This window comes from Spea bombifrons, chromosome 6, assembly GCF_027358695.1.
Source record: "Spea bombifrons isolate aSpeBom1 chromosome 6, aSpeBom1.2.pri, whole genome shotgun sequence".
In the NCBI taxonomy this organism is placed as follows: domain Eukaryota; kingdom Metazoa; phylum Chordata; class Amphibia; order Anura; family Pelobatidae; genus Spea; species Spea bombifrons.
Genome location: NC_071092.1, coordinates 46,429,573 through 46,453,191, shown reverse-complemented (window position 1 = coordinate 46,453,191; position 23,619 = coordinate 46,429,573). Strand labels below are relative to the sequence as shown.

The 23,619-nt window shown below is 44.6% G+C and overlaps 1 protein-coding gene across 1 annotated transcript in view; it reads right to left on the bottom strand.

The window, feature by feature from the left end:
* The window catches only part of PATJ (PATJ crumbs cell polarity complex component), a 68,201-nt gene that overhangs the window by 1,409 nt on the left and 43,173 nt on the right, over positions 1–23,619 (bottom strand). Inside the window, exons 29-45 of the mRNA XM_053470345.1 lie at positions 18,706–18,902; positions 17,935–18,026; positions 12,377–12,449; positions 11,261–11,332; positions 10,711–10,773; positions 10,172–10,289; positions 9,456–9,577; positions 8,813–8,896; positions 7,764–7,957; positions 7,379–7,526; positions 6,471–6,557; positions 4,467–4,584; positions 4,140–4,177; positions 3,926–4,048; positions 3,598–3,702; positions 1,049–1,146; positions 553–676 (exon numbers count right to left, since the gene is read on the bottom strand). Coding sequence (XP_053326320.1) covers positions 553–676; positions 1,049–1,146; positions 3,598–3,702; positions 3,926–4,048; positions 4,140–4,177; positions 4,467–4,584; positions 6,471–6,557; positions 7,379–7,526; positions 7,764–7,957; positions 8,813–8,896; positions 9,456–9,577; positions 10,172–10,289; positions 10,711–10,773; positions 11,261–11,332; positions 12,377–12,449; positions 17,935–18,026; positions 18,706–18,902 — 1,856 coding nt within the window. The remainder of the gene's footprint in view (positions 1–552; positions 677–1,048; positions 1,147–3,597; positions 3,703–3,925; positions 4,049–4,139; positions 4,178–4,466; positions 4,585–6,470; positions 6,558–7,378; positions 7,527–7,763; positions 7,958–8,812; positions 8,897–9,455; positions 9,578–10,171; positions 10,290–10,710; positions 10,774–11,260; positions 11,333–12,376; positions 12,450–17,934; positions 18,027–18,705; positions 18,903–23,619) is intronic.

The window sequence follows — 23,619 nt, the reverse complement described above, 5'->3', positions numbered from 1 at the left end:
GGCGGATTATCTTCTGGGTTAGATTACTACATTCTGTTAACAACGGCAGATTATTACATTCTGTCAATAAAGGTTAGATTATTACATTTTGTTAACAGTGGGTGGGATCACCCCATTGTGTTAACATGGGTTAGACCATTACATTCAGTGAATGGGGGGGTTAGACTATTACATTATGTTAATGAAGGTTAGATTATTAGCATTCACAAAGAGGGGTTACGTTATTATATTCTGTTAACGAGGGGTTACGTTATTATATTCTGTTAACGAGGGGTTACATTATTATATCCTGTTAACGAGGACAGTTTATTTCATTCTGCTAACGAGGGAAAATTATTACATTCTGTTAACAAGGGTAGAATGCTATATTCTGTTAGGGGGAAAGATTATTATATGATGTTGAGGACAGATCGTTTCACCCCGTTAATGGGGGAGATTATTACATCTTGTTGACGGAGGGCAGGATTTCTTGTTTGTGTTCGCACCGAGCAGCAGGTGAAAGGTTTAACAGAACGACGAACTGGAGAAAACATGAATCCATCAAATATTTACCTTTGAAAATATTGTCTTGACATAAATTGGCAGGTCTCCGTGGGGGCTTCCGTAGCCCCCCACAATGCTGAACCCAAGCCCCTCTGCACCTTTCTCCAAATGGATAACTTTGGGGACGGGGGATCTGAAAGACAAAAGAACATTAGTTATTGTCGTTCATTTCTTAAGCAATAAAGTAGACTTTACCCAGTTCCTCATTCGACACGCCGGGGTCCCGCCGCTGGGCGTCCAAAGGAGAATCCTTTACTTTTATTACATAAAGCACAACGTTCCGGAACAGAGAGCCTTTCCAGGGTGCGGGCGACGCGTCCGGGTCCCGGAGGGCCGAGAGGAATCCATATGCTTCACACGAAAGGCGGCTGGTGCCCGGACCATCTTTGTGATGGACAGATGATTGCGCGTTGTGAGTATGAGTGCGTGAGACACGTTAGGGGGTCTCCTGCGTCTCCCCTGATCTATGCGCTAATGATTGGTTATAGAATCAGACGATACTCACTCTCCTTCTTCTGAGTGTTGATCGGAGGTCACACTTTGACCCGGGGACATACTCTCCAGCTGGCTGGCGATGGCGCTGATATTGGTGTCGGCTACGACCTTGAACAGAACATACACAAGAATATTTCTTACAAATAGAATGACACACCAACGTGGATCCGAACGGCGGGCAACAAGGATCCAGGATAAATTACGGATATCAGCAAGGCCGAGGAAAGAGCCGGGAAATTGACCGGATTACGCTAGTTCTGCCCAGATTTCCCCGAGATAACCCAAATATCCCCTAAACAGCGGCCGAAAAGCAAAAAGCACAAGGTGTAGGTGGCTTTAATAGATGAACGTTTTACTAAATGTTACAAAACCAACGGTTCCTCTTTAAATACGGTGATGAAAACAATGAGGGATCTCGAGCTCAGAGATGACTTTGTTGGAAATGATAAATAAATAATCCACCTTTACGTCCCCAAAAAAGTCTGATACGGAGCATTAAAGGAACCTCGCTATCTGTATCATTTCTTCGGCAATCTAACATTCTGGCCTCCAGAAGATGATTTCATAAAGCCTTTCTTGGTTTTTTCCCCCCCGATTATACGGGAAGACGACAGACAGCTCCGATTGGTTTTGTGTTGGTTCCTCGTCGGGTATCCCGCCGCGTTCCGCGAATACAGCGAGGGCGCAGGGAGTCATCATCGCCCGCCACATCGTGTACGTTTGCCTCGGGCGTCTCTGTTGGTTCATTCGAAGATTCCCTCCTGCTTTCCCGTCATGAACTTTCTGATTATCTCAGCATCAAAGAGAAAGAAAAGTGTGACCGAGACTCGCTGGGGGGGGGGATTTATCCGTCATAAGTCTTTGTTGTGGAATTACTCCTGTCTGGTAGAGATTTACGGCGTCGAGAAGACCGTGGAATTCTAATGTACGAAAAGCAAATAATGATGAGACGGCAGGAAATCGAACCCCGACGGACAATGTATCCGCCTAGTTATTCTCAGGCATATCTGTCGGCTGGATACAAAATGTTTGTCATTTACGCGTTTCCCACGGAAAGTATATTTTTGGCCCCAAAAGTATTTATTCTATCTGCCGTCACCTGAAACATAGACAGTCTCACATTCCACAACGTGGATCACATTCTTGTCATTGACGGCATCCAGAGTAACCTTTTGAAAAAGAAACGATAGATATCTAACGATGTAAAGCACGTTGAACACCAAATGTTATCGATTCCCGCGTGTCAGGCCGGCCAATTACTCCGGTTTCTTCCTTTCCGTTGAAAGGATTGAGGACACGATGAACGCGCGGTCGCTCTTGGCTCCTGAAGACCGCAACGAGACAGCCTCCTCTTATCTCATCCCAACACCTGCGGACGGCCGATGGAAGCGACGCGAGGCGGCCGCTCATCTTCCATTTCCCAACAGCATCTGTACGACCCTAAAGCGCTCAAACAGGCTAATAATCAGCCTATCTACCCCAGCGAACACAATTATCGGCCGTCTCACTGCGGTCGGCGCCTCTCGTCAGGAAGGGACATAACCAACAATTCCGTCGTGATCGATAAACTAATACATTTGTTTACTTTATTCCTCGGAAACGGAACATAAAAAAATTATCTTCTAATCTAGTGGTGGAGGGATTTAAACATCCGCGGGACAGACATACGGCCCCTGAATCTAAGACGAGAACGGCGACTGATTAAGGGGAAACGGGCAGTTTCGACGGGCTGGATGGGTCCGATCTGCCGGCCGGAGTCGATGTTTCTATACGCTGAGTGGAGATATACAGAGACTCGCGTTTATTAAATGTACGGTTTAATAATACGATCGCGGAGGCTGCTACAGTGTATCTGGAGAAGAAACTTCTGAGAAACTTCCAGAAAGCGTATGTAGCTATTCATCGTTCACTAAGTTGGCCGGTTAAAAAGGTAACAACTTCGACTACAACGTATCGCATCCGCATCACCAATAGTGAAACGCTCCAATGCATATATATACCTTATCATTTAAATAATACATAGTAACCTACATAGTTGTTACAGTTGATAAAAGACCGAAGTCCATCAAGTTCAACCCTTCTACCGATCCTTCTTGCTTTTGATCCAAAAGGACCCCCCCCCCAAAAAAAAATTAAGCTATTTTTTGGATTTTGCCACTCAGGGGAATAATCATTAGTGACTCCAAGAGGCGATCAGATTTCTCCGTAGATCGATAAGCTCTAAAATATTAATTTATTCTATCACTTACAGCCCTGTATACCCCGAAGAACAATGAAACCGGATATTGTAGGTTCTTGAGGTTCAGCCGTCTTCAAGCGACGCGTACGATGAAGATGTTAGCGCGCGGCGCGTCCGGCTGTGCCGATTCATTTCACGCCGGCCGGTTCGCTTATCAGCCGCACTAAACACTGAATTTGGAATCTGTTCTTAAGGAAAGTTTAGGGGCCCTGGTGGGAAAAGCCTGGATACCCGCAATGAGCTTCCCCACCAATTACACCGAGTCTCTCCGAGACCTCGTTATCTCCGCTCCCCGGCTGGCTCTCTATTAATCTCCGTACCTGCAGGATTATCGAGCCGTACGCGTTCTTCAATATATTGACGACGTTCGAATGAGAAAGCCCGTCCAGCGGCTGCTGGTTGATACTGACAATGCGATCCCCGACCTACATGCGCAGGAGGAGAACAGAACAGGTATTACAGACAACACGAAGCCTCAACAGTAATTACGCCTTGAAGGTAGCGACCTAATATGTGGGTGCCGTAGGCAGGTTAATAGACATCACTGAGTTGTACGCCTGCGCGGCGGTGCCGTTACCGCAGAGGTCTTTTCTCAGGACCGCATTGCAGTTGTATAGGAGCGCGTTTAGTATTTAGCTCTATACTCACTTTTAGTTTGTTGCTGCGCGCTGCCACTCCGCTCGCTTGTATCATAGCGATAAAGACAGGAACGTCCCCCAGCGGACTGCCCTTCCCTCCAGCTATGCTGATCCCAAGGGCGTCATTTGGCCCCTGTCAAAAAAAAAATATTCTTAGGTGATAAGTCCCAATAACGATAAAAAAAAAAGGATTAAAATAATGCTCATTTATTCTCTGCGCTTACCCTGTTTATCTCCACAATCCTGGGTTCCATTTCGGTTCCTGTCGGGATAAAAGCATTTCAATGTATACTCGACGCAGCGGAACCGGAACGCGCTGTAAAACCCCACAGAGAAGAGGCGCCTTCTAGCAAACGGCACGGGTATTACAAGATCATCCCACCGGTCGACTGACCCGATTCTCTGCAGCTGCGTTTAGGTACATTAGTATAACAGGCACTGGACATGCGGGGGTTAAACCCGTAGAGTAAGATGTGGCATTAAAGAGGGTACTATCACCAGACCCAATCTCATCGGTAGGAAAGTCCTGGTTCTAGAACTTTAGATATTACCTGAATTTCTTTGAGAAGAGTCTGGGGAGGATTTCATGGAGCTAACAAAATTTTGTAGAGTGGAAACGGCTGGAGCGAGCGATGGCCGCCCAGGAGATGGAGATCTCTGCCGACTGACCTGGAAACATACAAGACCCGTAGAATAATTATAAATGTCCCGCCTGTATAACCATTTAGTTACAGTCAGCTTAGACTAGTATTAAAGTTCCGCACTAGTCTTATGTTCTAGAGAAATGCATATAGGAAACCCCCTCCCCGGCCGCCTCTGCTGAAAACAGGAAGCATACTTGAGTACACTTCCTGCTCGTGGTTCATTATCATTCTCATGCTACTCAACTGGAGCTGAGCTTCCACTGAAATCAAAGGGAGTAACAGCAGCCAATCACATGCAGGTTATTCTTGTAAACCTCTCTTCTGTGCTCGGTGGCATATTGTGGCTGGGGGTGCTAGCATGACTCCTGCCCCCCCACCACTGACCTCCACGGCCGCTGCTGAGGGCCGGGATAGGACGTCATATGGTGGCGCACTCCATTTGAAGGCCAACTAACTTTGCTATGGAGGCTGGGCTGGCTACGCACCCAACGATCCCAACTGGTCCATAGAGAGTCCCATCAGCCAATAGAAAGGAGGTAGGATGTATAGAATTTTATGGGATTGGGAGGGTTCTGGGCACAGTAAGAGTTAAACATTCCATTGCGTGTAGATGGAAGACGATGAATCATTACGGGTCACCTTTAAAAGAAGCTTTTTAATGCCATGTTAATAAACTATTTTAAAGAGGTAGATACTAAAGTCTGGATAAAACGGGGTTATTTACATGCACTTAGTGATTCTAATATTTCTCGCTGCTACACGATAGAATTTAAAAACATTTCTGTGCCGAAAAAAAGCCTGAGGTCTCCCCAGAAAGATCAAAGGATCCTCGCGAGGCAGAGCGCGCATCTCTACGGATTCTTTATGGTCTGGAAATCCAGACGGCGAGACCTCTGCATCTCCGCGAAAGGCAGACGGAAAGGTTTACACTGCTGAACCGCAGCAACAGAAATAAAATAGCGCGACCTTTTATTAAAAAAAAATAAAAATAAAAAAATTATAAAAAAAAAAAATATATATATATATAGCATGCTTAAAATCTAATTAAAATAACGTAAATAAGATAAAAATAAAGATCAGTTATTCCTTCCTAAAAGTGATTTGCGCACATTCTTAGTTGATGTTAATAAACATTATTTACAGAGAGAATGTAATCTTTCGCTATGTTTGGGAGAAGTAAATGAATGAGACGGTTTAACGATCTCGGTGGAGTGAAACCATATGATTGTCTCTCAGTCAGAGGGTTTCGAGGCTGTGCACACGTTAGCACACCGGGTAGTAGCGTGTGTGCCGATGTTAGATAATCGATGGTTTATTGTTCCTTGGTGGATAAAGGAGACGCGTTCTGCCGTAATTCCTATTGATCCAAGGAACGCCGAGATCCGAGGCATGAAATCGGTGACAATTACATTAAGACTTCACCGGCTCTGGGTTTTTACGATGAGCAATTATCTGAAGAAGGTCGATAATTCATCCTTTCTAAGTGAAGCGATGGTCCAAGGGACAATCCATGAATAATGGTCGATAAAGCACATCCGAAGTGCGCTTCGTACCGCTAAACAAACAAAAAACTCTGTTTCTTAAGCTGAAAATATCCCTAAATGATATAAAATCGGAGAGGGCGGCTGGCTGGTGTTGCTCTGGGTCAGGCTTAGGGGCAGCAAGCAAGGTAAATAAATTCCTGGCTATGACATCATATGTAAGGGAACTGCTTCACCGAGACCTGAACCGTACGCAGGCGCACACAGGATAAATGAAGCAATTCTATAATATCGTAAAGATAACAAAACCTCACTAAAAAGACGAAAAATCTGCCTTCCTACCCGCCAGGAGGAACGGTTCTTGCTTACAAGATAATCCGACACAGAGAAGGAAGCCGTTCATAAATCAGAAACAAACAGAGTCTCCGACCTGACTGCCTTCGTAGGATTTTCTGGATGACGGCCAAGACCCGACGCGCAGTCTTCCAATCTCCAGATGCACGAGTCCTTGCGCACACTGACATAAAGAGAAGAGAGAGAATCCAACACACTGAAACATGGACTATACCGGCCCCTTTTGGCCCCCGTCTAGTCGCCTGTTTCTCCTGTTGTAAAGACTCAGACCTTAATCAGTTGTCGGTCTCATCTTAGATTCAGGAGCCGTATGTCTATCCCGCGCATGTTTAATACCCTCACTGTATTACCCTCTACCACTTCTGCTGGGAGGCCGTTCCATTTATCTTACCTTACATTCCATCTAAGCCTCTGACTCTTAACATATGAACTGTGCATTATGAAGGGCCGGCCATAATGAGCTCTGCTGGTCGCATTTAATTCTCAATTAATGGTGCTGTTCCACCTTCTCTGCTTATTGTAAATTTTTTGTAAATAAATGCTGCATTAACAACATCCCTGGTGTCTGCCGACAGAGGAGGGAACGGGGAAGGGGAATACAGAGTGAATTTAGGGACATTAAAGAAATGGTTCTGATGATAAAAATAATTGTATTCATCACCAGATCTTTGAAGCGCATCACGAATACTAATTAATGGCGACTCGAGGCTGGCTTTGCCGTCCTTCACATCAGCATCCTCCTCCAATACACATTTAAACCAGGAGCCATTTCTCTTAAAGGTAAAGTGTTACTTATTATTAATATAATATCGTACGCCGTGCTGTCTGGCCAGTAAGGATATGCCTTGGGGCAACTTCTATTCTCTGCGCCATTTTACCTCACACGCCGAGATCGATTCCCCAAATATTCCTCCAATCCCCCCCCCATAAATAATCTCCGACGTCTTCCGATACCTGGAACACAGTCACAAAGTTTGCTCTCACCTTTAAAATGGCGGCGACGACTTCCTGCGAGGCGATCCGCACGTCCTCCCCATTGACCGAGAGGATCTGGTCCCCCTGCATTAATCTCCCGTCGTAGTCCGCGGCTCCTCCTTTCACGATGTCGGAGATGAAAACTCCGCTGCCGTTCCTGGGAGGGAAGGGATAGGAGATTCGTCAGGGACCACGAAACGCCCCGTAGGATTTATACCTGTAACCACGCGGTGCAACGCGGCACATATAACCAGCTTTACCGGCCTTTATAGACGTCGAGGGTCATTAGTGGGATACTTTGTGACAAACACCACCAGATATCAGTAAGCCATACGTGCCGAAATGTATACGTGTATAATGCGCGTGTTTTGCTAATTTAGGGGAAACGGCGTACCTTTTACCAACAATGCTCAGTCCCAGACCCCGGCCGGCTTTCTTCTGAAGTTCCACGTGGAAGGTCTCCAGGTTCTCCTCGTCTTTGTACTGCCCCTCATCTCTGTACACCACCAGCTGGACCTTCTGCGGAGTCTGCCGGAGCGCAGTGATGGCTTCCTCGTGAGACGCACTTCTTAAATCAACGCCGTTAACCTGCGACGGCAGCGGCCATGTTACCGTCACAGCCCCATTTAGCAGGCAACGTTCAGGTTTACGTTCTATACCAGGGCTGTCCAGCCTGCGGCCCTCCAGCTGTTACAGGAATACATCTCCCATGCTCCTCTATCAGCCCCTTAGCTGAAAGAGCATTATGGGAGATGTAGTCCTTCAGCAGCCGGAGGTCCGCAGGTTGGACAGCCCTGTTCTATACCAAACCTTTTCTGATAAATGAATAATATTAATGTAGGAATAATAAGCCGCGCTTGGCCCCGTGGGGTATCACTATTATATAGACGCATTAAAGGGAAGGTTTACTGTCCCTGATCCCAGCGCTGGAGCGGAGGGACGAGGGGCGAATGCACATAGGAAGATTCTGGAAACCCCCCCCCATGCATTTGCCAAATGAGATGCCCTGGACATTTAAAGGGATCGTATGCTGTGATATGCAATAAAACGATGGCTGGAGAGTCCCTTTAAGCAGCCGTTTAGATTCTCCCCTCGGTACGCGGGATCGGCAAGAACCATTTCTATTATTTGCGGGGACCCCTGAATAACCGGGGCTTCTGACAACTTATTTATAAGGCAGCGCTGACGGCTAATACGGGAAATCATGTCGAAGCCGCGGTGCGGAGTAACATCTGATCTGAAAGATAAATCTCGCTTCCGCGGCTATAAATCCACACAGCGGACGCGACACTCGTTCCCAAACGGAGTTTGCCTTCTGCGGCGGAATAAAGTCTAATACGGTTACACGGGGAGGATGTGGAAGTAAAAGGCTTGATCCGTGTGATTGTGTGGGTACGAAAAGGCAGAATATTCAAATTAAATTATTTTAATAATAAAAAAAACCTCAAGGATCTGATCCCCGGCCCAGAGCCTCCCATCCCGGGCTGCAGCTCCTTCTTCATACACTTCATGGATCACGATGGCTTCCTGGCGGAAAACAGAGAAGACGATCTAAGAACCAAGCGCAGGCGCGTAATAATACTCTGTATCTTCACCAAGACGTCGGAGATACGGTCAGGGGGTGATTAATGCGTATAGGGACCATAAAACATACATACTTTATACGTACTTTAATATGCATTCTTTAAAAGCACCTATCTTAGGGAGAAGCTGCAGACACACAGCTGCAGCTGCCCTCCTCCATGGACTGATAATTCTCACCACTGACTGGCGGCTTGAAGCAACCAATCAGAGGCAGGGCCATGCTCGCCTTGGAATCAATGGACATCCTTTCCTTATCGCTATAGGAACCTATAAGGATATTCCTGTTGATTGGACCATTCTGTTGGTTGCTATGGTGACAAGACCACTTTCTCAAACATCGCTCCAGAATCCCTTTTGATAAATGACTCTTTAACACGAGGTTTAGGACCTCGTCAGAAACGCGCTACAGACCCGCAGCGCAGTCCGTGAGGAGACCGAGGAGTCCGCGCCACGTTTTATTCACGTGGCGGAAGGCGTCTCTATGTACATAACGCATTCTTACAAGCGGCGTGTCTTTTCCACCCACGATACTGAGCCCGAGGCCCGAGCGGCCCTTGGAGATCTCAATAGTCATTTCTTGGCCCGGAATGACGGGACACGTCGCGGGATCGAAGGAGACGTTCCCTAAACAGGAGACATCTGTGTCAATTACAGAGACGTAAATATAATATCTATACAGTGTATCTATTTATAAACATATACATGGCTACAAATATATCGATCAATACCTCACTGATTTAACTATACATTGTACAGGGCATCACACTGATTTAACTATACATTATACAGGGCATCACACTGATTTAACTATACATTATACAGGGCATCACACTGATTTAACTATACATTATACAGGGCATCACACTGATTTATCTATACATTATACAGGGGACCAGCTCACTGATTTAACTATACATTGTACAGGGGGATGGCTCACTGATTTAACGATACATTATACAGGGCAGGCTCACTGATTTAACTATACATTATACAGGGGCATCTCACTGATTTAACTATACATTATACAGGGGGCCGGCTCACTGATTTATCTATACATTATACAGGGGGGCGGCTCAGCTTTTCCTGCAGGAGAAGCACCTGGGGTTGGACCCTCATAACGCAGAATGAGGCCAGGTATATCATGATTTTATATGTAAATGTAAATGTTTGTCATGTAAGAGAGGCAGCGGTTACACGGGGGCAGCGAAGAGATCATACTCTGGCTGACTATCTCGGGTTCCGCTGCTGCGTATGAAGGAGCCGGTGCCCGGTGTACGTCCTGGGGCAGGAACGGGACATTACTGCTCACTGTGGATTGCTTCAGCTGGCTCACAATCTAGGAAAGAAAAACAGAGAAACGGCCTGTAACAATGTATCTGCAGCAATGGCATTGTACCGCGCCGCAGAATACGATGGCGCTATATCAATCAATAAATAATAATCAGAAGACATATCGCAGAATCACGTATACACGAGCAACCCTGATCCAAAAGGCAACCCAAACGTTCCACTGATTGCTATGACGACTGCACCGTTTTTATCACATGGCACCAGAAACGTTCAATAAACATCTGTGTGAGAGAGACTTCACATAAACTGCCGTCAGTCTCAGGCGCTGGAGTGCTGGGGGTTGAAGTAAATACCGTCTGACGCCTGAATCTTACTCCGTGCCGTTACCACGTCTGCTCCCCATGCATTGATTGGACAATGAAGCTTACACATACATGACCAACATGTTTACACGCAGCCCGTCATACCTGGTCCAGCACGTTATTTTCGGCAGGGTCCAGCACCTGCTTCCTAAATCTGATTTTAGTTTCCTGCAATAAAACACGTGAGATTTTATAATAATGAGGCTGTGACTGAGTGGCCTGTAGCAGTCCCAGGGGGCCGAGAGAAATCACGGTTCCTAGATACAGTGGCCCTCTCTAATCTCCTGGATGATAATGAAACACAAAGACAATCACTTTTTCTTTTTTTTGACTTTACTGAGAGTGTGGTAGATAAGTGGAACAGCCTCCAAGCAGAGGTGGTAGAGGGTAATACAGTGAGGGGATTAAACATGCATGGGATAGACATACGGCTCCTAGGACTGATTAAGGTTTGAGTCTTTACAGCAGGAGAAACGGGGTACTAGACGGGGGCCGGATGGGGCCGATCTGCCGGCGGGTTCTGTGTTTCTTGAACGTCTATTGTCACCGTCTTTCTCTATAACGCTGTTGTGTTTACCGCTCTCCCTGGCTCGGGGGTAATACTTTATGTGCAATAGATTTCTATTATAAGGAGGAGACTCCCGCCGCTCCTCACCTCAGCCTCTGTTATGAGATCCTCGATGCCGGCGTCTTCTCCTCTGTTGGAAATTTCCGGTCCGGCCGTCTCCTGGAAATGAAGATTGGGTTAATATCCCCGGCAGGTGTTAATACGGCCTCCAGCAGAGAACGAGGAGACGAGGACTCCGTGAAAACCGATTACGTTTTCCCGGCAGCGATAAGATTTTATTAACTCGCCGGGAAACTCGGGAACAAAACCCAGGATGCAGAATTAATGCTTAATATTTTTTTTAATCATTTTTAAAATATTAACACAGTTAAAAAAAAAAAAGAAAAGTTACTGAGAGGGTGGTAGATAAAAAGAACAGCCTCCCAGCAGAAGTGGTAGAGGGTAATACAGTGAGGGTATTAAACATGCGCGGGATAGACATACGGCTCCTGAATCTAAGACGAGACCAACCACTGATCAAAGTTTGGCTAAGGCAGACGAGATGCTCCAAATGGTTATCTGCCACATATATATAATCTTTAAACTCCATTCTAAAGGTTTGGGGTCACTTAGAAACGTCCTTGTTTTTGAAAGAAAGGAAATTTGGATTTCGGATTCCATTTCATGTTATTTTAATGGATCCGAAATCCAGCGCAGACGGGGTTAATGTTGAAAATTACTACTGTAGCCGGAAACGGCTGATTTTTAATGGAATCTCTTCAGAGGCGTACAGAGGCCCTTTATCACTCCCATCACTCCTGTGTTCCAATGGCCCTTTATCACTCCCATCACTCCTGTGTCCCAATGGCCCTTTATCACTCCCATCACTCCTGTGTTCCAATGGCCCTTTATCACTCCCATCACTCCTGTGATCCAATGGCACGTTGTGTTCGCTGATCCAAGTTTAAGTTTAAAAGGATAATTGATGGTTAGAACCCCTTTTGTAATTATGTTACAGACAGAAATGTCCTCGTTTCCCATGAAAACAGCTCAGTGACCCCAAACTTTTGAACGGCCCGGTGTATCTGAATTGAAGCAGCTGTTCGGAGGAATTTTCGGCAGAAATCTCCCAGCCAGCGAAGGTTAAATGAAGGTTAAAAACGTTGAGGCTGATAAAGAAAAAAGGGAAGAAAAGAGAGGGACCGGAACGCTGCGTTCTCTCACCTGATCATATAACGGGGGGCCGGCCGGTAACGGTGGCGGATTAATGGCCATCTGCAGAACGGCATCTTTATTCCTGTTAAAATATTCACATTAAATGCGTAGAAATCACTTTAATGGGAACTTTCCTCAATCAGCTTCGTGCTCGGAACGTTCCGGAAAGGCTCGGTTTATTTATATGTTTCAAAGGCTCCTCCGCGAAAATTAAAATCCTATCACACACTGCTGCAAATGCCAGACTCTAATAGATTGTAAGCTCTTGTGATCAAGGTCACCTTCTCTGTCAGCACCAGTATGTCTTTAATTGCATTAATCAGACTGTCCTCTTTGAATTTTTATGTTGTTAATCTTGACTTTTTTTTGTAACACCGCTACTACGTATTAAAATGTCAAGTAATTCCAGATTTTTCTGTTAAGGAAATATATAGATTTTTAATTATTACAGTCGGATTATTTAGGTGTCTGCGCCGCGTACTCCTTATCTACCCTCTTGGTGTCTTAAAAAAAAAGAATATAACATATTAAATTATTGCACATAAAATATATTTATATACATATATATAATTAAACCCCTCAATGCACTTGTAAGGGGGACAAAACGAAGATGTGAAGGGGGTCCTCAGCTATCACACGCAGTAAAGCCGATTTAAACTTCTCTGCACGACCTCTATATAACGCGCCGATATCCTGCACATTTTTTAGCCGCACTTTTTAAGTCAGACACAAAAGGCCGCGCGTGAGGACGCCGGGCAATTTCACAGCCGACAAAGCCGACCAAAATCAAACAGGAACTGGAAGCGGCTTCTCGCCGAACTCACAGAGAGGAAAATGAATTCGTTACGCGGAACATCGACTGAGACGCCGGGAAACGCAATCAACTCCACATCACAGCGAAACCCTCTCCCCAAACACCCAGATCTTCAGAGGGCTGGGGGTTATATTACTGTATACAGCGCTGGGGGTTATATTACTGTATACAGCGCTGGAGGTTATATTACTGTATACAGCGCTGGGGGTTATATTACTGTATACAGCGCTGGGGGTTATATTACTGTATACAGCGCTGGGGGTTATATTACTGTATACAGCGCTGGGGGTTATATTACTGTATACAGCGCTGGGGGTTATATTACTGTATACAGCGCTGGGGGGTTATATTACTGTATACAGCGCTGGGGGTTATATTACTGTATACAGCGCTGGGGGGTTATATTACTGTATACAGCGCTGGGGTTTATATTACTGTATACAGCACTGGGGGGTTATATTACTGTATACAGCGCTGGGGTTATATTACTGTATACAGCGCTGGGGGGTTATATTACTGTATACAGAGCTGGGGGGTTATATTACTGTATACAGCGCTGGGGGTTATATTACTGTATACAGCGCTGGGGGTTATATTACTGTATACAGCGCTGGGGGTTATATTACTGTATACAGCGCTGGGGGTTATATTACTGTATACAGCGCTGGGGGTTATATTACTGTATACAGCGCTGGGGGTTATATTACTGTATACAGCGCTGGGGGGTTATATTACTGTATACAGCGCTGGGGTTTATATTACTGTATACAGCACTGGGGGTTATATTACTGTATACAGCGCTGGGGGGTTATATCACTGTATACAGCGCTGGGGGGTTATATTACTGTATACAGAGCTGGGGGTTATATTACTGTATACAGCGCTGGGGGTTACATTACTGTATACAGCGCTGGGGTTTATATTACTGTATACAGCACTGGGGGGTTATATTACTGTATACAGCGCTGGGGTTATATTACTGTATACAGCGCTGGGGGGGTTATATTACTGTATACAGCGCTGGGGGGTTATATTACTGTATACAGAGCTGGGGGGTTATATTACTGTATACAGCGCTGGGGGTTATATTACTGTATACAGCGCTGGGGGTTATATTACTGTATACAGAGCTGGGGGGTTATATTACTGTATACAGCGCTGGGGGTTATATTACTGTATACAGCGCTGGGGGTTATATTACTGTATACAGAGCTGGGGGGTTATATTACTGTATACAGCGCTGGGGGGTTATATTACTGTATACAGCGCTGGGGGTTATATTACTGTATACAGCGCTGGGATTTATATTACTGTATACAGCGCTGGGGGGTTATATTACTGTATACAGCGCTGGGGTTTATATTACTGTATACAGCACTGGGGGTTATATTACTGTATACAGCGCTGGGGGGTTATATCACTGTATACAGCGCTGGGGGGTTATATTACTGTATACAGAGCTGGGGGGTTATATTACTGTATACAGCGCTGGGGGTTATATTACTGTATACAGCGCTGGGGGTTATATTACTGTATACAGCGCTGGGGGGTTATATTACTGTATACAGCGCTGGGGGTTATATTACTGTATACAGCGCTGGGGTTTATATTACTGTATACAGCACTGGGGGGTTATATTACTGTATACAGCGCTGGGGTTATATTACTGTATACAGCGCTGGGGGTTATATTACTGTATACAGCGCTGGGGGTTATATTACTGTATACAGCGCTGGGGGTTATATTACTGTATACAGCGCTGGGGGTTATATTACTGTATACAGCGCTGGGGGTTATATTACTGTATACAGCGCTGGGGGTTATATTACTGTATACAGCGCTGGGGGTTATATTACTGTATACAGCGCTGGGGGTTATATTACTGTATACAGCGCTGGGGGTTTATATTACTGTATACAGCGCTGGGGGGTTATATTACTGTATACAGCGCTGGGGGTTATATTACTGTATACAGCGCTGGGGGTTATATTACTGTATACAGCGCTGGGGGGTTATATTACTGTATACAGCGCTGGGGGTTATATTACTGTATACAGCGCTGGGGGTTATATTACTGTATACAGCGCTGGGGGTTATATTACTGTATACAGCGCTGGGGGTTATATTACTGTATACAGCGCTGGGGGGTTATATTACTGTATACAGCGCTGGGGGGTTATATTACTGTATACAGCGCTGGGGGGTTATATTACTGTATACAGCGCTGGGGGGTTATATTACTGTATACAGCGCTGGGGGGTTATATTACTGTATACAGCGCTGGGGGGTTATATTACTGTATACAGCGCTGGGGGGGTTATATTACTGTATACAGCACTGGGGGGTTATATTACTGTATACAGAGCTTGGGGGTTATATTACTGTATACAGCGCTGGGGGTTATATTACTGTATACAGCGCTGGGGGTTATATTACTGTATACAGCGCTGGGGGGTTATATTACTGTATACAGCGCTGGGGGTTATATTACTGTATACAGCGCTGGGGTTTATATTACTGTATACAGCGCTGGGGGGTTATATTACTGTATACAGCGCTGGGGTTATATTACTGTATACAGCGCTGGGGGTTATATTACTGTATACAGCGCTGGGGGTTATATTACTGTATACAGCGCTGGGGGTTATATTACTGTATACAGCGCTGGGGGTTATATTACTGTATACAGCGCTGGGGGGTTATATTACTGTATACAGCGCTGGGGTTTATATTACTGTATACAGCACTGGGGGGTTATATTACTGTATACAGCGCTGGGGGTTATATTACTGTATACAGCGCTGGGGGGTTATATTACTGTATACAGCGCTGGGGGTTATATTACTGTATACAGCGCTGGGGGTTATATTACTGTATACAGCGCTGGGGGTTATATTACTGTATACAGCGCTGGGGGGTTATATTACTGTATACAGCGCTGGGGGGTTATATTACTGTATACAGCGCTGGGGGGTTATATTACTGTATACAGCGCTGGGGGGTTATATTACTGTATACAGCGCTGGGGGGTTATATTACTGTATACAGCGCTGGGGGGGTTATATTACTGTATACAGCGCTGGGGGGGTTATATTACTGTATACAGCGCTGGGGGGGTTATATTACTGTATACAGCGCTGGGGGGGTTATATTACTGTATACAGCGCTGGGGGTTATATTATTGTATACAGCGCTGGTGGGTTATATTACTGTATACAGCGCTGGGGGTTATATTACTGTATACAGCGCTGGGGGGTTATATTACTGTATACAGCGCTGGGGGTTATATTACTGTATACAGCGCTGGGGGGTTATATTACTGTATACAGCGCTGGGGGTTATATTACTGTATACAGCGCTGGGGGTTATATTACTGTATACAGCGCTGGGGGTTATATTACTGTATACAGCTCTGGGGGTTATATTACTGTATACAGCGCTGGGGGTTATATTACTGTATACAGCGCTGGGGGGTTATATTACTGTATACAGCGCTGGGGGTTATATTACTGTATACAGCGCTGGGGGGTTATATTACTGTATACAGCGCTGGGGGGTTATATTACTGTATACAGCGCTGGGGGGTTATATTACTGTATACAGCGCTGGGGGGTTATATTACTGTATACAGCGCTGGGGGGTTATATTACTGTATACAGCGCTGGGGGTTATATTACTGTATACAGCGCTGGGGGTTATATTACTGTATACAGCGCTGGGGGGTTATATTACTGTATACAGCGCTGGGGGGTTATATTACTGTATACAGCGCTGGGGGGTTATATTACTGTATACAGCGCTGGGGGTTATATTACTGTATACAGCGCTGGGGGTTATATTACTGTATACAGTGCTGGGGGGGTTATATTACTGTATACAGCGCTGGGGGTTATATTACTGTATACAGCGCTGGGGGGGTTATATTACTGTATACAGCGCTGGGGGGTTATATTACTGTATACAGCGCTGGAGGTTATATTACTGTATACAGCGCTGGGGGTTATATTACTGTATACAGCGCTGGGGGTTATATTACTGTATACAGCGCTGGGGGTTATATTACTGTATACAGCGCTGGGGGTTATATTACTGTATACAGCGCTGGGGGGTTATATTACTGTATACAGCGCTGGGGGGTTATATTACTGTATACAGCGCTGGAGGTTATATTACTGTATACAGCGCTGGGGGTTATATTACTGTATACAGCGCTGGGGGGTTATATTACTGTATACAGCGCTGGGGGGTTATATTACTGTATACAGTGCTGGAGGTTATATTACTGTATACAGCGCTGGGGGTTATATTACTGTATACAGCGCTGGGGGTTATATTACTGTATACAGCGCTGGGGGTTATATTACTGTATTACTGTTTTGCTATCTTGTCATTGATTTAATCACTAAATTCAGTTTTCTGATCTCACAGATATTTTAATATTTAATCTCTGACACAGAAGGTAGACATTTAATTTTAATAAATAATATACACAAAGTCTTGAAACGAATGAAATCTGATATTAAATGTCTTTAGAAACTTATTGAAAAATATAAAATGTTAGAACATCAAATTTAAAACATCAAGTAAAAAAAAAATCATTAAGGACGCCGAGAACGGGCTTCCTTATTCATATTGTGTGTTATGTGATGCGCTACTCGTTTTCTTCTGCCTATTGTACACCCCTGCGGAATATGATGGCGCTATATACAATAAATCTATCATAATAACGGATAGGACCTTGCAAGAACCTTACCTTATAAGCACCAGTTTCATCCTCGAGGGGGCCGCTTTGATGATCGCCGACGCGTTTTGGTGGCTTTTTCCAAACAGGACTTGGTTGTTCAGCTATAAGACAGCATATTTCTATTAGTCAAGGATGTGACCTCGCTTACACTTTGGAATTTAGTGATTTCTGGGTTTTGCTGGGATGTCACAAGTAATATATACAAGAGAACAAATGGATCCATGAATCCTACCAAGTGCCATAAAATAACAATGAAAATAAATAATAATAATAAAAATAAATAATAAAAAATAAATAATAATAACAATAAATAATAACGATGAATCATAACAATAAAAATATAAATAAATAATAACAACAATAAATTATAACAATAAAAATAAATAATAATAATAATAATAAAAATAATAGTTAATAATAATAATAAATAATACATTATAAAAATAAATAAAAATAAATAATAATAAAAAAAAATAATAACAATAAAAATAGTAATAAATAATAAAAAATAAAAAAATACAAATAAATAATAAATAATAATAATTATATTCCAGCCATAATATGGCTTTTTATGCACAGAATGGCAGAGAGTCCCCTTTTCTTGTTCCCTTTGTAAATTCATGGAAGGATTTACTCAAATCCCCTCCCCATTCATTTCCCCGCTCCAGCTCTTGAGCCCAACAGAGCAAGTGAGCTTGCACTCTAGTCTAGGTTGCTTCGTCCGATTACCTTTTACTAGACCCCCGATGACGGCGCGTACGCACAGAAACACCCTCTTACCTCTAGGAGCTCATCTCCTACGAGAATGCGGCCATCTCTTCCGGCGGGTCCCTCCGGGTTAACGGCCACCACAAAGATACTCATGGTAGAGCGGTCTTTGTTCCCCGCCAGACTCAGTCCCAGTCCGTTCCGATCCTTCTCCAGTTCAACGATAAGCAGCTCGCCGGGGAGCTCGGCGTACCGCTGCCGGATCCTCTCTGCCAAAGAACAGAGCAGCTGTCATAAAACTCTGTATTAAGCCTTTTTTATTATATAACGTGGTTTTGTGCAGAAGTGTACAGCGCTGCGGAATATGGTGGCGCTACATAAATCAATAAATAATATTAAAAAATAATAATAATAAAAACAATCAGTCTGGGACAGCGTGGATCTTCCAAAGCTTCCATTTTTACACCAATAAGAGGTTACGAGTTTTGTATAAAGGGCAATTCTGGTTCAAAGTTTTAAAGGTGAATCACAAACGTTCCATCGGTTGCTATGGTGATTTCCCCACGTTTATCACTTGGAACCAGAATTTTACTTAATACACAAAAATGTTTATAAAAAAATATATATATATATAATAAAAAAAAAAAAATAATAATAATACGTAACATAAAAGAAACATAACAGAAACTAAGTGTTTCTGAGAATAAATATACTTCTATATGATGGAATTTTAGAGATTACTGAAGAATTAACCAAAAATGATGAAACTATGAGACGGAGCGCAGCTGTGGGTTGGTAACACTGCGGCCGGAGCCGGACCTGGAGGGTAAAGGGGTGAAAGGTGCAGATTTGCTGCTCTGTAAATGATTACCCCGGCTGCATGCGCCGTATTACTGAGCGCCACACAGACCCCCCGTATCTGCTGTATTCCCCGTGACTCCCGCTGGACGCAGAGGACTCGTTGGTCTCGTGTAAACTGCTGCGCTGGCCAATTACCCCGCGGGGAGGACAGAAAATACAAACCGCTAGCAGAAGCTTCTTAATAGATGCTTTGATCTTCTTATTGTTTAAGGTGAGACGCGCTCCCGAGAAGCGCTGCGGACTATGACAGCGCTATATAAACCCATTACATAAAAAATAACAATGCAACAAAAGCCACATATGCATAGACAACAGATCGGCCCCATTCGGCCCCCGTCTTGTTGCCCGTTTCTCCTGCAGTAAAGACTCAAACCTTAATCAGTCGTTGGTCTCGTCTTAGATTCAGGAGCCGTATGTCTATCCCATGCATGTTTAATACCCTCACTGTATTACCCTCTACCACTTCTGCTGGGAGTCTGTTCCACTTATCTACTACCCTCTTGTTAAAATCTATCACCCTCTCTGTTACATACAGACATTTCAGTACCGGGCAGGACACAAAGATAAATCCTTAAAGGAGGAGATCACTGTCTGCTACAATAAGTCTCTTCCAATCTGAAGCTCGGATAACCTGCGCTCGGCTGGGAGTGATCGGCAGGAGGTGGCACAGAATTAATTCTGTCCCCGGATATCTTAATTTATCACCAACGTTAATTAACCCAGCCTAAGGGAGGACATTATATTTTTTTGCTGCTGCTGCTTTTTTGCATTATTGACTAATTCTTTATAAATTGAAGTCAGGGTGATGTCGGCCGCGTCCGACGGGCCGGCTCCGAGCCGCGGGCTGAATGTCAATGGCTTAGCAAACGAGAAAGGTTAATGCGACGTTACAGGGAGCCGGTAATGGAGAGAGGGGGGAGCGGGCTGCAAACGGAAAGGATAGCGCAGAGCGTGATCTCCGCCAGTCTCATTAAACCATCAGAGCCGCCCACAACGCCAGGACTGGTGATAAACTTCACTTCCTATCCGCCTGGATGATTATATTCAGCGAAGGCCGCAGGGCCGGGCTCAGATGTTCTTAAATAAATGGGTAATATCACCCCCCCAAACCCATAAACTTCAGAGTGAAACTGCAGCTTCAGAGCTGTAGCAGAACGCTCCTTAGTGGTGGAAGGTTGAAGCAGCCAATCAGTGTCATTCGTACATCCGTGTATTAAATGCTGTGTTTGGATCATGATTAATGGACTATTATCTCTCAGGGAAGCATTGATCTGCGTCAGAATTTGACAAAACATTATCCAATCAATTTGCTGCCCTGACACCCCCCCCCACCAAGGCCTGAGCCAATCAACAACAATCAGCAACTCAATGGGGAGGAAAAATCACACAGATCCTGAGAACAGGACGTTAAGGCGGCTGCTCACGCGGCATACAGGTTTCTAACACATAAATATATTTATTGCCGTATGTGGGAGCTCTCAGGGTCTGCCCCTGACTCAGACTCTGGGGGTCTCACAGCCCGACTCCTTCCTATTCTCCCCGCTGCGGTCATATATAAGACTTCCAATTGGTGCTTTTAGCCAGTACATAGAATCTTCCTGATGGGCTATTAAAGGGTTAATATTTCAAGGGTCCCAGGGTCCGCTCAAGAAGAAAGTTCCGGGGTCCGTATGCTGCATTTATATAAAATACAGACCCCCCCCCCGGCGCTAAGATACACGATGCAGAAGAACGTTAAAGCGTAATAAACTTCCGCAAACGCCGATTACAGACCTTTTTTTGTTCTTTTTGCGCAGAGGGTTTATTAAAACATGAAGTCTGTGAATTATTGATGGCGTCTGAAAAAATACAGAATGATCGGGACCCGCGGGCCGCGCCGGGTGAACTAAAAACCGCGGCGGTTACAGCAAATTCAAAACGTATGTTTTGGGGTTTTTTTAACGAATCAACACCAAATCGATATGTTACTTTTTAAACAATTAATCACCTGTTAAGGTTCCTTTCATTAGAAAAACATGTATGCTTGTTTTTTTTACTTTACTGAGACGGTGGTTCATAAGTGGAACAGCCTCCCAGCAGAAGTGGTAGTGGGTAATACAGTGAGGGTATTAAACATGCATGGGATAGACATACGGCTCCTGAATCTAAGAGGAGACCAACGACTGATTAAGGTTTGAGTCTTTACAGCAGGAGAAACGGGCGAATAGACGGGGGCCGCAAATAATTATTAAAATATAATCGATAATAATGGGATAAGTAACTTTTTACCCATTTCCCGTTAGTTAAGTCCTGTTAAGTATTACTTCAAGTAATAAACATATATATATTATAATGATATATATAGCGCATATCATGTGATATTATCCGTCCGCTGAGCGCAGGGCGAGATAATCGCGAAAAATGACACAAAGGGACACAAAATGACCAAATATTAAAAATAAACATAAAAGAAACAAACAATCCTCCCATCAGCCTGTGACAGAGCTGAACACGCGACGTTGCGATTAGTATCCGACACGCGCATCGTCCTTTCGTTACATTAAAGCTTCTTTTATAATCTCCCCAAATTCCAACAGATTAACCCAGAAAATAAATAAATAAAACCGAAATCTCTCTATTTTTTATTTTCCTTACCTGGACATCCTCCTTGCACCATCGCTTACAATCAAACGCCTTTCATCCAACGCCTTCTGCTGACGGAGGCGAAAAAAGATTCGCGCCCCGCAAAACATTACTCTGCTTCTGTTTCCGCGGACGACCTTGGGCCTGTCATTTATTCCTCCCCGGGAGCGGACGTCGCGCTGCTGCTTCGGGTTATCGTCAATCACGCTGATTTCTTTTTTTTCTCTCTCTTTTTAAGCCCGGCGCGGGCTGAGAGTCACATCTGCCGGCAGACGAGACGCGCCGGTGGGAAGTGCGGCTGGATGTCCGTCCCGGAGACGCCGCGATACCCGCCGACTGCACGCTGCACCGGCTTATGATCCCCCTCCGACGTCGTTTAAAGCCCCCCGGGGGATTACTGCAACGCAGCGCGGGAGCCAAATTATTTTATCAGATCCCCCAATTATTATTACCTACTGATTTATATAGCGCCATCATATGCCACAGCGCTGTACTTCACCCCACCCCCATTTAAAGGCATTTAAAAAATAATAAAGTAGATTTTTAGTAATACGGTCTGGTGTTAAACATTAATATGACATCATCAACACCTACCCCAGCCATACATCAAGGCTATACCCCCAGAGGGCTGATAAACCCAGAGCCCCAGCCCTAAGTACGTTTATAACGGGGAAAAAAAGGGATTTCTGTGCATTAATATGAAAAAGGAATAATTTGACCCCAAGTTTAGTAATTCAGACAGTGGCTTTGCAAATTATGTATAATAAATGTATAACGACAGATAAGTTATTTCATATGGAAGAAGCGAAATCTGCTTTTTTCATGGAAAACGAGGAAATTTCTGGCTGTAACATAATTACAAAAGGGTTTTCTAACCATCAATTAGCCTTTTAAACTAAAACACAACATGCCATAGGAACACAGGAGTGATGGGAGTGATAAAGGGCCATAGGAACACAGGAGTGATGGGAGTGATAAAGGGCCATAGGAACACAGGAGTGATGGGAGTGATAAAGGGCCATAGGAACACAGGAGTGATGGGAGTGATAAAGGGCCATTGGAACACAGGAGTGATGGGAGTGATAAAGGGCCATTGGAACACAGGAGTGATGGGAGTGATAAAGGGCCATTGGAACACAGGAGTGATGGGAGTGATAAAGGGCCATTGGGACACAGGAGTGATGGGAGTGATAAAGGGCCATTGGAACCCAGGAGTGATGGGAGTGATAAAGGGCCATTGGAACACAGGAGTGATGGGAGTGATAAAGGGCCATTGGAACCCAGGAGTGATGGGAGTGATAAAGGGCCATTGGGACACAGGAGTGATGGGAGTGATAAAGGGCCATTGGGACACAGGAGTGATGGGAGTGATAAAGGGCCATTGGAACCCAGGAGTGATGGGAGTGATAAAGGGCCTCTGTACGCCTATGAAGAGATTGCATTAAAATCAGTTGTTTCCAGCTACAATAATCATTTACAACATTAACCCCGTCTGCGCTGGAT